At 36.2% G+C, this 18,391-nt stretch overlaps 1 protein-coding gene across 1 annotated transcript; it reads right to left on the bottom strand.

The window, feature by feature from the left end:
• Positions 1 to 1,046: 1,046 nt before the first annotated feature.
• On the bottom strand, positions 1,047 to 17,988 carry LOC135081126 (hemicentin-2-like). Its single transcript, XM_063975868.1, has 24 exons — positions 17,613 to 17,988; positions 17,303 to 17,538; positions 16,815 to 16,937; positions 16,532 to 16,621; positions 16,323 to 16,454; positions 16,005 to 16,173; positions 14,485 to 14,666; positions 14,060 to 14,138; positions 13,637 to 13,794; positions 13,386 to 13,557; positions 12,910 to 13,155; positions 12,496 to 12,638; positions 12,051 to 12,222; positions 11,558 to 11,806; positions 11,416 to 11,488; positions 11,004 to 11,197; positions 10,655 to 10,826; positions 5,101 to 5,195; positions 4,714 to 4,882; positions 3,627 to 3,751; positions 3,242 to 3,379; positions 2,438 to 2,572; positions 1,794 to 1,906; positions 1,047 to 1,230 (listed from the first exon to the last, which is right to left on the bottom strand). Exons 1-24 carry the CDS (start codon positions 17,854 to 17,856, stop codon positions 1,093 to 1,095), a joined length of 3,747 nt encoding a protein of 1,248 aa, XP_063831938.1. The 5' UTR covers positions 17,857 to 17,988; the 3' UTR covers positions 1,047 to 1,092.
• Between the last annotated feature and the right edge of the window lie 403 nt (positions 17,989 to 18,391).

Here is an 18,391-nt window from a genome sequence, read left to right as displayed (position 1 = left end):
TGTCATCCTGTGCGTCCACGCGCACTGTGAGACCTCATAATGTTTGTGAATACGGGCGTCAGACGATTCAAATGGTCATTGCAGGTCGATAGATAACAATTAAAGTTCAAAGTGTACGCACCTTTATGTTTATTGTTTATGGCAGATGTTACTCTATGAACATGGCTTTAATGTCAATGTCGTAGCCTTCGCTTCATTCTAAATTATTTTAAATGATTACTCTTTTGTTGTTACTATTGATTGGAAAACAAAAGACAGTAATATCAAGATTGACATTTGTAATTAGACTTTGACATTATCTTGAGTCTAAATTCTTTTACCGCCGTCAGTAATTATATTGACAGTTAAGAACCGGTATTAAGCAACATCGCTAAGAGTCCATTCAATCTTGAGTGCAGATTTAAGCCTTCGAATAGTTGAACTTTAACTCCCTTATAAATAAAAAGTTACACCTAGGATGAACTCTGGATTAAAATGACATTTCCATACTAAATGACAATAAGCCAGAGTTCAACTAGGGTGTAATTTTAAACTAATCACAGGACAGAAAAGTTCTCGAGTGGCGACCACGAACCGGAAGACGTAGTGTGGGCAGGCCTCCCACTAGGTGGACTGACGATCTGGTGAAGGTCGCGGGAGGTGCCTGGATGCGGGCGGCGCAGGACCGGTCTTTGTGGAAATTCTTGGGGGAGGCCTTTATCTAGCAGTGGACGTCTTTCAGCTGAAACGAACAAATCACAGGACAGCAGTCTAACAGTTGGAATTGGCTTTTCAAGGATATTACGGTCCTAAAATGTTTCAGATACCAGTCAGTTGAAAAAAAGTTATTATGTATTTATTTTTTATGTATCTATATTTTATGTAATTTTAGTGAATACCTTACACTATTGCTTTTACAATCAATGAGTGTTTTCATCTCATCTTAAGCTAACGCCGTTTGACTTCGTGCTAGCAATTACTTATACCTACCGCATAGTAAATTTATTATTCATATCAAGGCACTATAAAACATTTTTGTTTAAGTAATATTAAAAATACAATACAAATACAATTAAGTATTTTAATTTATTTATTGCTTTTGTGTTTTATTTTTTATTTAACTGTCACTTGGACACTTGCAGATTCAGACTTCATAGTAGAGATATGCGAAACTCGGCACGTGTAAACCCCAGCGTCAAGGTAAGTAATTGTGTCGAATTTCAGCTCTTCTGAATCTTGTTTTCTACTGTTCTGTAAAATAATATTAAAAATTAATTACTACCTTCTACGTTTCAAGCGATTATTTTAGTCGAAAATCGAAATAAAATTAATAAGGCTTAGTTGCACCACCTAACTTTGACCGAAAGGCCCAGAACAGACGGTGAAACGCAACTGCAACGAAATTGCAACTTTCAGATGATTCTTATGAATGAAACTGAAACTGAAAGTTTCAAACTGGTCGCGTCATGTGTGGTCTCTCAACGGACGCTATGGCAGAAACTTAGATGCAACTCAAAAGTAACTAGCAGTTGCAGTTGCGTTTCACCGTCTGTTCTGGGCCTTACTGTAACGATAACCGTTATTTTTATTGAAGGAGTTTGTTAGATTTTTGACGTTTGTCAAAGTTCAAGTTAGATGGTGCAATCCAGCCTAAATAATTTATTTTTTTTGGTTCAGGAGTAGGACACATCCTTTTGAATAGAGACTTGTATGAGAGAGACAGAGAGAGTTATAAAAGAAGTGTCTTGAAATGGAATTAAATGATTATTCTAACTTTATTAAATAGGTAGTTAGGTATAAAATAGGACACCCACCTTGTACCATCGAACTGATTCGACTAACGAGCGAGTAATAGGGCAGGTGACTACCGCTGCCTCGCCGTTATTGAAATTGAACGTAGAGAATATCTTAGTTTCCCTTGGATATTCTGAAAAAGAAGACAATATTGTATATCTAAGTGCAAAGTCAATATAATACCTGCATTGATAACTAGCTTTTACCCGCGGATTTGCTCACGCTCGCACGCTCATCATTCATCATTTCAGCCACAGGACGTCCACTGCTGAACATAGGCCTCACCTAATGATTTCCACATCGCACGGTTGATAGCGGCCATCCATCGCCTTCCTGCTACATTTATGAGGTCGTCAGTCCACGTTATGGGTGTCTCACGCTGCTTTTTCAGTTATGTGGCCTCCACTCCAAAACCTTGCCCCATCGGCCGTCAGTTCTGCGTACTATGTGCCTTGTCCATTGACACTTCAGCTTGCTAATCCGCCGGGCTATGTCAGCGACTTTAGTTCGTTTACGGATCTCCTCATTTCTGATTCAATCTCGTAAAGAAACACCGCACATCCCTTTCCATAGCACTCTGTGCAACTCTGAGCTTCTTTAAGCCAATTTAGGCAATTTAGGCATTCTTATCGTTCTAAATTAATATACCAAGTTTTTTACCTACCTTCAAGGTCTACTTGAAATACCTTCTCGTGAGGGGAGCTAAGCTCGTTGTCAGCCTTACAAACAAAACTACCCCTCTCTGAGATTCCGTTGATGATCAAAGCGCCATCTGTGTCCAGGGTGTAGGAATCGTAACCTGTAAATGGATAGAATCACATGTATATTGTAAATGCCCACAAAAACTGAATAAACACAAAAGTTGGAGTCTCTGTGAAGTGACTGAGTTTTTCCGCCACTTCTTAGCATCAGCCGATATGTTGTCCCGAAGTGGTGATATAAAGCTATATTTGGACGTTCAAAAGGGCCTATACAGGGTGTTAGGTAAATGGGTATATGAGCCGACACTAGCCCATGTTAACATGGTCATATAAATGGTATGGTGAAGTCAGAAATTTGATATCATCATTTTAATTTTTTTAATTTTCATACAAAATAAATTTTATAAATTCCGATTTGTATGAAAATTTAAATAATTAAAATGAAGATATCAATTTTCTGACTTCACCGTACCATTTATATGACCATGTTAACATGGGCTAGTGTCGGCTCATATACCCATTTACCTAACACCCTGTATACTAATAAAGGATTTGAACTTCCAGAGCGAGCTATAAACCTAGGGACGGAGGCGTAGAGACGAATGTTCAATAGGAAAATAACTCGCTGCTCCGTCTCATTGGGCTCTGGCGGATACCTTCGGGTTTTGGGATTTATCCTCCACCCTTCTGGCAGGGACAACACCACATAATTCACTGGCCATCCTCGCTGGTGTGTAATATGCAGTTTATGAAGAAGTAAAACATACCTGTAGGGATTTCGTACCCATTCGTCGACCAGGTAATGACAGGCTTTGGTTTTCCTTCAGCCTGGCAGGGAATCCTCACTATGTCCCCTTTGACTGCTTTTATGGGCTTACTTAAGGCAGTAATTATGTAAGCTGGTTCTGAAACATAATTTTAATAACGGTATTATTTTAGTATCATCTACCTACTTAGATTTCATCATCATCATCATTTCAGCCACAGGACGTCTACTGCTTAACATAGGCCTCTCCCAATGACTTCCACATCGTCCGGTTGGTAGCGGCCTGCATCCAGCGCCTTCCTGCTACCTTTATGAGGTCGTCGGTCTACCTTGTGAGTGACCTAAGTGGTAATGGTAATTTATTGATATTTAAAGCAAGATCTTACGTTTAACGATGACTTCAAACAGCAACCTTTTTTCACTTTTTCCGTTGCTAGCTAAACAAATGTATTGTCCAGCTTGATTTGCCTTTATCCGTTTGAATACATATTCGTCAGGAGACTTCACAGTCCTGCAAAATGAAAAAAAAAGTATTACAGTTCGCGACTTTTAGGCTGAGTTGCACCATCTTACTTTAATTTTGACTAAATCTGACAAACTCCATACACAAAGCAGCGGTTATACAGGGTGGAATTTTGTAATGCCACCTGGTGGGAAAGTACTCTTAATACTGTAGATAGAAAATTTTACTGAAAGAAAACATTCCTTTATTTTTAAAAAGAAAGAGAATTACATTCAAAGATTTTCGAAATTTTTTCGAAAATTCACTACCATACCATACAATTTCTGTACATAATTAAAATAATTTAAGATTTCATGGTTTTCCTTTCCTTTGATTTATCAAGTTTGTTAGAGAGATTTCATCCTTATACCTAACCCTAACGATCGATGTAATAAAAATACAGGGTGTAATTTTTAACAGATTTTAGTTGGTTCGATTCCGGGGTGTGGCAAGAAATTTTTTGGAAATCTTTGAATGCAGTTCTACCTATTTCTTTTCAAAAATAAAGGAATGTTGTCTTTGAGAAAAATTTTCTATCTACAACATTAAGAGTACTTTCCCTCCAGGTGGCATTACAAAATTCCACCCTGTATAACAATGTTACGGTTAAAATAAGGTGGTGCAACTCAGCCTTAGTAATTTACGAGTATTTACGATTTAAATTCTTTTTTTTTTAAGTGACAAGAGGCAAACATGCAGACGGATCACCTGATGGTAAGTGATTACCGTCACCCATAGACACCCGCAGTCCCAGGGGTGTTACAGGTTCGTTGCTGGCCTATAAGATGTTAGATACGCTCTCATTAGAGATAGATTGCCATAAAACACGTTTTGTCTGTATCTGTAATGCTAGTTGCGATCAGTCTACCATATTTTAGCAATTATACACAATATCCCTGATACGAACTCTTGAATGTTCTTATCCCAGGAACATCTTGCCAAAAACATGCTCAACTTATTCATATCTATACCTTAGGATCACTTCTTTCACTTTACTTCCTGGAGCCAGGTCCTCAGAGCTGATGAAGATCCAGGTAAGGGTAGGCTCAGGGTAACCGGTAGCTTCACAACGTATTTTTTCTTTCTCACCAACATACGTGTTAAGGGAAGTGTATTCAGGAATTACCAATTCTGGTTCCTCTATAAAAGTTCAAAATAATACACCTTGCTTGTTTTAACTCATAAAATCTCAGTTTATTATTTGAAAAATTCTGATGAAAAGGCGAATAAAAATATTCATTCGTAAGAATTTGCGAACACCGCTACCTATGACCTATATAGTTCATTTATTTAAATCAAAATGTCAAAAGAGATCATTATAGTTTATATGTATAATGTATATGACCATTAAAACTTACCGTAATACTCAACTTTGATTTCAATTTCGGCTGTACCATACTTATTTGTAGCTTTGCATTTAAATACCCCATTGTTTAACAGTGATGCGGAGAATCTGTAAGATTTTAGCTTTCATAATAGTTTCATAAAATTCATTTATTTTTGCAAATATGCTTTAAAAAAGCACTTTTACACGTCCCAATATTAACCCTACCACTGCTTCGGGACAATAAATGGGCCAGTGCTGAGAAGAAGCAGCGCAAGAAACTCAGTCACTATTGTCAGCATCCTTTTCAAGGGTTTACAGTCTTTTTAAAATATACAAATTAGTCATAAGTATTGATGCGAGCTAGGTAGTTAAACATTCCAAACATTTTTATCTTTTATATAATCATCAACATTATAGTAGCCCTTTTTCATTAAGGTGCTTTTGATATGTGCTTTAAATTTATGAATGGGCAATTCTACAACAGTTTGTGGTAATTTATTGAAAAGTTTAATACATTTCCCCATAAATGAATTACCAATCTTGTGCAGTCTGAAATTTGGAACGGCAAGTTTATTTTTGTTTCTTGTATTGAACTTGTGTAAATCACTCTTTCTAGTAAATTGCTCTATATTTTTGCGAACATATAAAAGGTTTTCATAAATGAACTGTGAAGCTACTGTCAGTATATTAATCTCCTTAAAGAATTCTCTCAAGGAAAATCGGGGTCCAAGGTTATAAATGGCCCGCACTGCTCTCTTCTGCAGAACTGTTATCTTGAGTAAAACGCAGGTTATAAACTTGTGTAGTTTTATTTATTGTACTAGGACAAACGAGAGCGTACAGAGCTTTTAGAAAAGTGTAATGGCTTCCTAACCGGAAGCGATCAGTGTTACCAACATATTTTAACTCAATATTACATTGACTTAGAATTATTCCATAGATATAATAACACCCCCCCTCAATGTAATATTATAACTCTACTACCCATTTACTTTAAACTTAAATAACTTAAACTTACTCGCTTAAACCACACTTATCTATAAACCTAAGTAACAAGGTTCTATTTAATGCCTTTGTAAACATATCAGCTGTCTGATCTTCTGTTTTAATAAACTTTAATAACAATTTTCCTTTCTTAATTAGTTCCTTAATAAAATGGAAACGAATGTCTATGTGTTTCAAACGTTTGACGCTATCAGTATTAGCAACCATAATGGCACTCTGATTGTCACTATAAATATTCACAGGACATGTATTATTAATATTGAAATCCTTTAATAAACTTACTAACCAGCAGGCTTCACATGCAGACATACTTATTGCAATATACTCTGACTCTGTAGAAGATAAGCTCACAGAGGTTTGCTTTTTCGAACACCATGATATTAAGCAATTTGCAAACATGAAACAATAGCCTGTTGTGGATTTCCTATCCTGCAAATCTCCCCCCCAATTTGCATCACAGTAGCCCACCAACATGTCATCATTACACTTGTACACTAGTTTATAATCAATGGTATGTTTTATATACCTCAATACTCTTTTAAGTGCTGATAACAGGGCACTGTTTGCTTTATTTTGATATCTACTTAAAATTGACAAAGCTACACAAATATCGGGTCTTGTTCCTGATACAGCATAAGACAAACAACCTATTATTTTCCTACACTCTTTCTCAATATTTTCATCATAAGATTCATTATTTCCATCTAATATTTTAGCATTAAAATTTACATCCATTGGAGTACACATTTCCTTACAATTTTGCATTTTAAACTTTTCTAAAACATTTTTAAGATATTTTGTTTGATTTAATTCAGTTATTCCCTTCTCTAAATCTTGTTTTACATGTATCCCCAAAAAAGTTGACACCAACCCTAAATCCTTCATTTTAAATTCTTTGTTCAAAGCTGATTTAAGTTCACTTAATTCTGAATTATTATTACCAAAAAATAACAAGTCGTCTACATACAATAACACATAAGTTCTGTAATTACCATTACATTTTGTATACAAGCAAGAATCATTAGGAGATCTTATAAAACCTTGTTTCAATATTACAGAATTAAATTTTTCATTCCAATACTTTGGAGATTTCTTCAACCCATATAAAGATTTATTTAATTTGACATATTTATTATCCCCACTATATGCCCCTTCTGGTAATTCTAAATACACAGTTTCATCAATATTTCCATATAAAAAGGCACCTGTGACATCCATTTGAAAAATAGGAAGATTTAATTTTGTAGCTACCGAGACAAATAACCTAAAAGTTGCCAATTTTGCAACAGGTGCATAAATGTCACACATATCAATCAAATCATTTTGTTCAAAACCCCTTGCTACTAACCTTGCTTTGTACTGAATTACATCATTTGCAGTTTTGATTTTAAATACCCATTTACTACTTACAGACTTTTCAGGTTTCTCACACAGTTCCCAGGTGTTATTTTCTTTCAGGGTTTCCAGCTCTTTCTCGACAGCTTCTTGCCATTTATCAGCATCTTTGCTTTGCATTGCTTCTTTGTAGGTTCTAGGTTCATTTCCTTCCACATAGGCATGATGACAGGTGTAGAATGAAGTCTGCTTCCTCACGCGGGTACTTCTCTGGCGTGGTAATGTAGCATCAGCTTCTCCATCACTCGATCCCTCATCACTCGAGCCCGGTGTATATAAACTACCATCACTTTCCATAGATTCATCCTCCATGTCCTTGCTCAACTCTTCCCTCTCACTCACTTGTTCATCACTGCCATTGGAGTGTCTCTCCCCTTCATTAGGTTTCTCTTCATTTTCTTTGGGTTTTTCCTCACTTTCACTGACCTTCTCCGTGGTGTTAGTATCATATTCCAGCACAACTACCTTTTCTTTCTCCTTTTCTACAAATACCACATCTCTCTTTACTTCAACACTGTTCTTCTCCGGGAAAAATATTCTATAACCTTTGACATCTTCTCCATAACCAACCATCATTCCTTTCTGTCCTTTTGAGTCCCACTTTCTTCTCCTTTCTTTAGGAATATGAGCAACAACAGGGGTACCAAAAGTTTTCAACTCGGTTATGTCAAAGTGTTTGTTTGTCCATATCTCGTACGGGGTCTTTCCAATCACGGTGCTCTTGCTGGTTCTATTCAACACATATGCTGCAGTATGTATAGCCTCTGCCCACAGCTTTTTAGGTAATCCTTTAGCACACAGCATTGTCCTTGCCGCTTCAACCAAAGTCCGGTTCTCTCGTTCTGCCTTGCCGTTCTGCTCAGGGGTGTAAGCAACGGTTGTTTGATGTGTAATGCCATGCTTTCGGAACAGCTCCTTCATCTCTTTGTTGACAAATTCCAAACCATTATCGCTCCTGAATGTTTTTACTTTGTATCCAGTAACATTCTGTGATTTATTCACGAAGTCCTCAACGCAACTTTTAACTTCGTCCTTCCTTTTGATGAAATAAACCACGCGATACTTTGTGTAGTCGTCCTTCAATAGCAAGAAGTATTTGGAGCCCCCAACTGACAGCTCCTCCATGGGGCCGCACACATCAGCGTGTATGAGTTCACAAGGCTTGGTTGTCTTCGTTTCGCTCGCACCGAAAGGCAGACGATGTATTTTGCCTTCCAGGCAGCTCTCACACGTCATACTCGAGTCGTCATTTACAGAGATGTTATTATTTCTCAGCACTGTTTTGCAATGATTGACGTTCTGATGTGCGAGTTTTTCATGCCACTCCTTCAGACATGTTACATTGACTTGTTCTTCAAATTTGTAGCGCACATTCATGTAATATAAGCCGCCGTTACAATTTGCCACCGCGCACACTTTATTTCCTTTGTAAAGTTTACATAAGTTCTTATTTACGGTCATGACATAACCTCTAACTGTCACTGAGTTGACAGAGAATAAGTTTGTTTTTAATTCCGGCACATACAAGACGTTGTCTATGGTCGTGTTTACCCATTTGCAGCCATCATAGACTTCGAGCGCCACCTGCCCGCAACCATGCGCACTAATGACACTGCCATTTCCGATTACAACAGATTTATTTGACAACGGCGAATATGTTGTAAATAAACTACGATCTCGGCACATATGTTGACTTGCCCCAGTGTCCACTAGCCAACACGATTGTTGAAACTGTCCACTAGACTTCACCATGACGAACGCATTACCACAATTACCGTCTTTGTCCTTATTCTTTTTGAACCAACACTCACTTTTTAGATGTCCCACCTTTTTGCAGTAGTAACACTTTTTAACTTGTTTACTGTCACTGTCCGAATTATTTCCGTTTCGTTTGTTTACGTTGCTATGACATTCACTTTGAAAATGTCCCATCTTGTTACACTTAAAACACTTGATATTTTTCTTGTTTATTTTCTTCATTACAAATGCCGATGATGATGCTTGCTGTACCTCGCCTCTCTCTTTCAGCCGCTCCTCTTCTATCATCAGTCTGGCCACGAGATTATCATACGTCTGTTTATCGTCAGGTGCCGACTCCCATGCAGATACAAAGTGCTTGTAACACTCTGGTAGCGACATGAGCACTTTTGTTATGACGAACCTCTCTGACATATCTTCTCCCATCTGTTTCAACTGGTTCTTCAATTCTTCTATTTTAGATAAGAATGTAGACATCTCGGTTCCCTCTTCGTAAGCATATTGAAAGAAACGTTGTTGAATGATGTGAATACTCGTCTCAGACTTCTGCTCGTAAACACTGGCCAATTTTCTCCACATTTCGGCAGACGTAGTACAGGTTATTATATGCATCATTGCATTTTCTGACATTCTTGTTACTAGCCATGTTTGGGCTTTTGCATCCTTCCTTTCCCATGCTGCCTTGCCATCAGCATTCTCTGGTTTCACACAAGTTCCTTCGACAACTTCCATTAAGTCTTGACTTCGTAACAATATGGCGGATTGAAATTTCCAAATATTCCAATTGGATGCACCTTCCAGCCTAATGTGTAAGCCAGGCATTTTAGTATTGTCCTCCATCGCCATGATGTCTTCCTGATCGTCCCTTCCTTGCTTCGCAAGTAATATTCTTCCCTTCCCACCGGTAATGGACGCCAACACGTTGCGTCGCGCCGGCAATTATTTTCGACGATGCAGTTTCTGACCCTATTGTTGTTTACTCAATACCAGCGTTATGAGTTTGGGTGTCCTGGGCCCATAACCTGTTATCTTGAGTAAAACGCAGGTTATAAACTTGTGTAGTTTTATTTATTGTACTAGGACAAACGAGAGCGTACAGAGCTTTTAGAAAAGTGTAATGGCTTCCTAACCGGAAGCGATCAGTGTTACCAACATATTTTAACTCAATATTACATTGACTTAGAATTATTCCATAGATATAATAACAAGAACAAACACAGTTTCAATGTCCGCAGCTGAGCCCCACAACAATATGCCGTATGACATTATACTGTGAAAATAGCTAAAATAAACTAGCTAGTTTGTCAAGACAGGGCCGGTCATTGTGGAAATCCTTGGGGGAGGCCTTTGTACAACAGTGGACGTCATTTGGCTGAAACGAACGAACATAGGTAGGTACATAAGTAAAATTTGAAACATTTGCTGACCTTAACATGTTATCCCGAAATATCTTATACTCTCCACCATCGCTTAAAGGTGCACCATTTAAGCTCCACACTACTTCCGGTGTCGGAAAACCTTCAACTTTGCAGTTCAGACTTGTTTCATCGCCTTTCTTTGAGTTTACTGGTCCTTTTTCTTCTTCTATGGTTGGTGGGACTGAAAAGGGTAAAATTGGAGGACAAACGTTACTTTCTGTATTATTACTATTGATACAGTTCCATTTTTTAAATAGAGTTGTTCTAAAAGCATAGTTTCAAAAGGTCTACTAACTATGGCTGTACTTATATCATTATCTCTAATTCTTGTTAATATTAATTGCTATACTTTACCTACATTCAACAGTCAAGTACACGTGATGTTTGTCATCTCCAGCTACGTTACTGGCAGTGCACACGTATTCTCCAGAATCATAACGAGAAACTTCGTCCAAATGAATTTTATTACTAGTCTCTTCCATTGCACCAAATACGTCGCCATCTGGTTTGAATGCCCAAGTGTATGTCGGTGGAGGTGTACCTTTAATAATTCTAAGGAAATGTTTAATTTGAAATTTAATACTAATATGAGTAGCTTGCGAAAATAATGTAGGTTTTTTAATGTGATTTACTTATTTCGAGTCAGAAAAGTAATAAATATCAAAAACAATATGATATGATTTATATTGTAGAGTTATATCTTTTGGTTTTGTTATCATCATCATCATTGCCTATGATGATCATTGCATGCATCATCCTTTAATTTTTACCTGCATTCGATGTCCAGCGTAGATCCCTCTTCAATATGTACGTCATTATTGATTTTCATTATTCGCGGTCTCTCTGTACAAATAATAAAAGATCTATTATTAGGTCGCATAAATACACCTACTGATCAAGATTAGACTTTACCTGTTCCACTGATAGTGATTTCAAATTTAAAGTTCTCAAAGTGGTTCTTATTGTCCACTCTGCAGAAGTAAGCCCCTACTAGATCCGGCTGCATGTCCTTTATTACTAACGATGTACTATCCGACGAAATCTTATAGTGATCGTTTTCTTCAATTGGCCTTCCCTTGAACTTCCATTGAATCTTTGCTGGAGGATAGGCATCTACCTTACATAATACTTGCCCATCTTCTTCAAACTTGATAGCAGTATCTAAAATAACATTAAATTGTGCATGTAGAATTGGTTTATTCCCAACAAGATCAGCATTGTGAATTTGGAAGAGTCCTGTAGTCAAACAATCATCTTTATTTAACACTGTTTGGTACCATTCTTAAGCATTCTTTATGTTGTAGACGGTAATTGACTAGAGAAGAGTCCTACAAACTATTACCTGAATATGCAAATAAAAAAAGATATTTTGTTTTTGCAGTTTTCAGAAAAGACAACTGCTTACCTTTAGGTGCTTCTTCTACATCAAAATAATCTTTAGGTATAGTCACAACTATCACAGAAGAGCTGTGCTCGCCAAATTCATTCTTAGCAATACATTTGTATGTCGCATTTTCATTTGCTCTGTCCATTTGCGTTTCTTGTCCATAGTCAAATGGAGCTGGCACTTCAACTGGCTGAAGGAAAAAGGGTAATTAATTATAATAAATAAATGAATATCACTAGAGTTTTGTAGGAAACCACACTTTAGCGACCTCCTCCCTTCTGTTCTGGGTGAAAACCTACATCTTTGAAAAGAAGACTGGCAGATAATAACCACATTTATGTGATCAAAAATATTATTAAGCGTTATAGGGGCGGATACTTTATAATGTAGTTAGAAATAATTTTGATGAAGACTTCTTTTATTTAATTTGGTACTAAATTTAATATTTGAAGATATTACTTACAGCAGATCTTATTCCCACTTCTGTTTTTTCATTTATCCAAGTAATATCAGGTTTCGGGTACCCTTCTACTTGACACCGCAAGAATAACGGCTTGTTATATTTCGCATTTACCTTTGGAGGTCCCATGATTGATGTGCTCGGTTCTAAAAATTAGGTAGTTTACCATAAATTGTGTAAAATAGGGATCCAAAATCGCCATTATAATCAAAATACGTAGTATCACATTTATAGGTTTAAAACCGTTACAAGTGTAAAGCGCTATAAATCATCATCATGTTAGTCCACTGCTCCGATACTATTCTACTTTCTGTACAAGAAATGGAATTATTTAAGTTTGTAATTTTATCAGCTCTATGACTGCCTAAAAAGTTATGTTAATTAAGTTAGGTTTAAAAGTTATCAATTCTTACTCACTTGTTCCTGTTAGAGATAGTTTGAATGACAAATCCTTTGATTCTAATCCATTAGTCGCTTTGCAGGAATAGCTTCCTATCAAATACGGCATCATTTTCTTGATAATGAGAACTTCTGCGTCCGTTACGTCAAAAAACTCGTTAGTTTTCAGGATTTCTCCATTTCCATACCAAGTTATGGTAGCAGGTGGTAGTGCATCAACTTTACAATTAATTTTGGCACTACTCTTGTAGATTACATTAGTGTCTGTGAAAATAAATGGGAAACAATTTTGATGAATAAAGTTAATCGAGGTGATTCTCAAAATCGTTAAGTGGTTGTCAATTTTAAGCCAAATAAAGCAGGTAAATCGGAGAAAATATTATTTAAATTATGTAAGCGGTTTGTTGTAAGTGTTCCTTCTAGAAAACTTTATTCTATGTCTAAAAATGCATCATAGAACAAAATAATAATGAATAATATTGCAATGCAATTACCTACAGGTTCTTCCAATATATCCAGGTATTGGGTTCTCTCAGTTTCCACTTTTATTTTACGACTGATATCGCCTTCTGAGTTTGTAGCTGAACATTTATAGGTTTTAGTCTTAATAACTTTATCTATTTCTAATTCTGCCTTGTAGCTATATGGTAGCATAAACGGTAATACCTAAAATATCAATAAATTGAAGAACTTTTTTGCAAATTATTTCTATGTTACAAGACCAAAATAATAAATCTCAACTTACTTCTGTAGGTAATATAATACCATCTTCATCTTGCCATGTTATTTCTGGTTTGGGGTATGCTTCAACATTACATACTAGTTTTATAGCGTCGTTATATTTGACTTTTATTTCATTCCCTTTATCAATCTCCATGTCTGGAGACATACTTTTGGGTGAATCTGCAAAAATTATAATAATAATGTAATTAATATCAGAATTTTATTTATTTATTTATTCACAACAACACTTCACTGTTTCAATTATAAATATTATACCAGTTAGCATAGTATCTAAGTGCTTTACATTTATTTATTTGAGAATGGTGGTTATTATATCAGTAGGTTTTTTCTATTTCTTTTGTAAATGATTGTACCTAATCACCTAAATAAGATTTTTAGGAGGTAATTCTAAGTCAGGTACCTATTCCGATAATAACATACTTACCTGAAATCTTTTGTACTTCGATAAATGTATTACTTACTCGAGTAATATTGGTCTTACTTTCGTTATGATACCCAAACACCTGCAACATAAATGGAAGCAATAAACTTGAGCATTGAAATACAGCTTCAGATCATACTCGTAAATGACAGCTTGACCAATTTTAAAGTGGCTTCTAGCCGTGTAACAATACAGATAGTGAAACGAGCACAAACTCTAGCATTGATTTAGCAAGCGATTGATTATTATCAAATCCATTCACGGCCGGGCTTCAATAAAATTCAATCTTGACTGTAGGTAGGTCTTTATTGTAATTAGGAATGCTACTCTATTACTACATTAATATTTTAATATCGCAAAAGAAAACAAGCTCTCAATTTTTGCTCTTTTGCGTCTAAAATAATTTTACATAAATTCGTAATACTTACACCGATTTTAAATAGTCCTTTTTGAGGAACCATTTTGTCAGTGATATAAATATTTTCTTTCGCATTAATTAATTTTAACGGAAGATTTCCAATTGTCGTGCCTTCGTCATTGGTTAAAATTATTTGGCTGGGAACATACGCCTCTTCGGTGAAAATCTGCACGCTTATATGAGATTTGGCATCTAAAAACAAAATTTCATCATCATCAGGTTATTAAAATTTAGTCTCCACTGCAGGAGCAAGACTCTCTAATTTATCACAGGAAGATTATACAGGGTGGAATTTTGTAATGCCACCTGGAGGGAAAGTACTTTTAATATTGTAGGTCGAAAATTTTTCTCAAAGAAAACATTCCTTTATTTTTGAAAAGAAATAGAACTGCATTCAAGGATTTCCAAAAATTTGCTTGCCACACCCTGGAATCGAAGCAACTAAAATCTGTTTAAAATTACACCCTGTATTTTTATTACATCGATCGTTAGGGTTAAGTGTAAGGATGAAATCCCTCTAACAAACTTGATAGATCAAATAAAAGGAAAACCATGAAATCTTAAATTATTTTAATTATGTACCTACAGAAAAATATGGTACGAGTATCTATGGTAGTGAGTTTTCGAAAAATTTTCGAAAATCTTTGAATGCAGTTCTCTTTCTTTTCAAAAATGAAGGAATGTTTTCTTTGAGAAAAAAATTCTATCTACAATATTAAGTAGTACACCCAGTATACAGAATTTACCCTATACTCCCCCTGCTGGCCAGGGTAATATTCCGTTTTATGGCATTATATTGCACATTTTAACAGTATTCCGTTTAGTACAAGGCCTTAGCTTCTTTCGTGATAGGAAACAATCGAATTAGAGATAACCTAACCTTTAGTGTCGTTGATAAAACGATTGCAATTAAAAACAATTCATTTGCAATTTTAGTGGGCACTCATTATCTACTAAACAAGGTTAGGTATTATACATCCGAATTTCATGTTTTTTAGCATGCTAATTGACGTCATTTAGCTGAAACAAACAAAGGCCTTCACTGCTGGACAAAGGCCAAAAAAAAATTTTTTTTTTCGACTTGAAAATGCATTGAGTTGCATACCCAATGGCTCGGGGGGGGCAATGGGTTATATGGGGCTCTCCCTGCTAGAAGAGCAGGGCCTACCCACAAAAAACCAGTCGGGTCCCTCTGGTCGCGCTTAGTAGGGCACACCGCTAGTCAAACGAATTGTTCAGGTGCGTGCCCCCACGCTACGGCCGCAGCCTCTCCCTTCAGGCGTCCTAATAGGACGCCCTCTCTCCAAACTTCGGGCCTCATCGTTAGAAGGTGGACACCTCCGTGTCCACCTCCATGAGGTTAGCCGCCATGCCATTCTGTGGCACCTACTTAGGCTTTTGCGGCGGCTGGGGGCAGTATTTTGCCCCCAGAGTGTGTTCCGGCGCCTATCCCCACCCTAATCACAGAATAAGTAATAGTACAGCCCTAATACTTAATCAACATTATGGATTTATGAAATTATAACTCACCAGCTATTGGCAGAGTCACTGTATCCTCCATAGTGGTTGGCTCAACAGGAGAGAAGCCATATTTGAAATTTATTTTACTTGTGGCCGTGCATATAAATTTTGTGGCAGACTCACTTCCTACAGTTGCTGTATAGTTACCCGCCATACTGATGTTAAATACTTTTATTGACTGAAAAGACATTTATTATAAAAAAATCGTCAATTTAGCAATCGAAAACAAAAGGATATTTAATAATAGTACAATATAGTACATAAGAAACATTATGAAACCTTAATATAATTAACTATAATGTTATAAAATAATGTAACAATACTTACCGTGACGCTAGGGATATCAACAATTGTTTTTACTTCTGGCTTCGAGCCATCGGGCGCTGTAAGATCCGTAATTTTAGGATAAGTTCCAATGCTTGTAAACCTTGAATCTTTCATGGCTGAATCGATGGGAATCTGTAATGAAAAAACGAATTTTTAGACGAAAAAAAGACTTCGTGAACTCACAGACTAAAGATTACAATAGAACTTACCGTTACATTGTATCCATATCCCGGAGGTAATGATTTAGACAAAATTTCCGTTTGCCTGGATTTAACTGTGTCTTTCATTAAATTTAAAATCTAATAACAAAAGTATGTTTTCATCAAAATTAATAAAGACGAGACCAGCAACACAGTAAAGTTAAAAGTCAAATAATAATATGTCTGAAATGATGATGATGATGAATATGCCAAACTAAGCAAAAAAAAATTGGTTCTTTCACTTAGATCATGAATCGTAAAAACCCTATTTCCTATAATATTGTCTACGTACCTCTTTAATGTATTTTTTGTCCATATAAAACACTGCACCCGAAGTAGCATTTGCCAGTTTATGATATTCATTAAATGTCTTGCTTCTTCTACCGCATTTGTTATGAGTTAAAATAAACACCACCTAAAACATAAGATTCATATAAGCTAGAACTTCTTTTGTATCTTATCTTTCATTGTGTAAAATAAAACTCATTATTCTGATGGTGATGAAGCCATAGCTATAGGTTTCTAGTATGACTCAATCATACCCACAGCGCAACATTCTCTCTGAATTACCGAATCATACTTCTTTAAGGTTATGTATTATATCTATTTATATTATAAAACTATTAAAATACACCTGGTAAACCATTGTTTGTCGATTAATAAGATCAAGTTGAGAAGATCTATTAATTTATCTATCTATTAATGATAATGTCAATAAATATAGTAGGTAATTAATAAATAAGTATTTTTAGTCAATTGATTAAGAGTACTGATAAATACCTGAGTATATTTCTTTATAGCAAGATTTTGCACATCATCCAACAAGTCGTGGTCTTTTGCCTCATCATCAGTGAACACATACAAAAACGATCCAGGCAGACCTTCTTTTAGACCAAGCTTTATTCCCGACATAGAACTCTCTGGACAATCACCACCTCCATCCGCAATGATTCCTGAGAGCTTTGCTTTGAATACAAATGGATCTTTTGTTCTAGTTAACATATCTACTTGGGTCGCTAAAATGTGTAACACAATTAGATTTGTTGAATATTTTATTATTCTATAAAATTTGTAACTTTATTTTACTTACGTAAGTCGTTAAACGCTATTAATATAACGTCTTCTACCGGAGACTCCACTGAATTAGTTACAGCATTGAATATAAGTTCCACACCATACTTCACTTGATCAATATCACGTTGCATAGATTGAGTATTATCAATCACGAACGTCAGACTACCCTTTTCCATTATCCCTGTTGTCAAAGGTATGAACACTAGCACAAAATAAAATAAATTATTTAGAGTCATTATTACACTACTTTTCTGATACATTACAATGCTAGGCCTCAAACACAACTGAAGTGAGCATTTTAATTTAAAACAGGAAATCTCTTACAATGACCTCAAGATAATAATTGCCGATATTGTAAATATGGCAAAACCATAACTAAATTGAAATAATTAAATAAGCACGCTGTTAGTGATTAATAGTAAGATAATATCAGCATCTCGAAGTTATCGAGCAAAAATTCAGTTAGGTAATTGATTTACGCCCGTATTCACAAACGATGCTTGCTTAAGTGAACGCACAGGGTTGAATAGAGCTCTGTGATTGGTTCATAATTATGTCACCCTGTGCGTCCACGCCTACTGTGAGACCTCATAGTAATGTTTGTGAATGCGGGCGTTAGGTTCGGTTCGGTCGTTCGTTTCAACCAATGCTGCTACTGGACAAATGCCTCACGGATTTCGGCGCTGCCCGCATCCAGGTGCTTCCCATGAGCTTCACCTTGATTCATCATCATAATTTCAGCCATAGGACGTCCACTGCTGAACATAGGCCTCCCCCAATGCTTTCCACGTTGAT

This window comes from Ostrinia nubilalis, chromosome 19 (assembly GCF_963855985.1).
Source record: "Ostrinia nubilalis chromosome 19, ilOstNubi1.1, whole genome shotgun sequence".
NCBI lineage: Eukaryota > Metazoa > Arthropoda > Insecta > Lepidoptera > Crambidae > Ostrinia > Ostrinia nubilalis.
This window is presented reverse-complemented; position numbering and strand designations above follow the sequence as displayed.

What these genes read in the sequence shown, in the direction of transcription:
- LOC135081126 (XM_063975868.1), bottom strand. Translation starts at nt 17,856, where the DNA reads ATGTATCAGAAAAGTAGTGTAATAATGACTCTAAATAATTTATTTTAT. An exon ending in CTATAAAGAAATATACTCAG is followed by an intron (nt 16,938 to 17,302) that starts GTATTTATCAGT and finishes CTTATGTTTTAG; the next exon opens with GTGGTGTTTATTTTAACTCA. An exon ending in AATCAAAGTTGAGTATTACG is followed by an intron (nt 4,883 to 5,100) that starts GTAAGTTTTAAT and finishes GAACTTTTATAG; the next exon opens with AGGAACCAGAATTGGTAATT.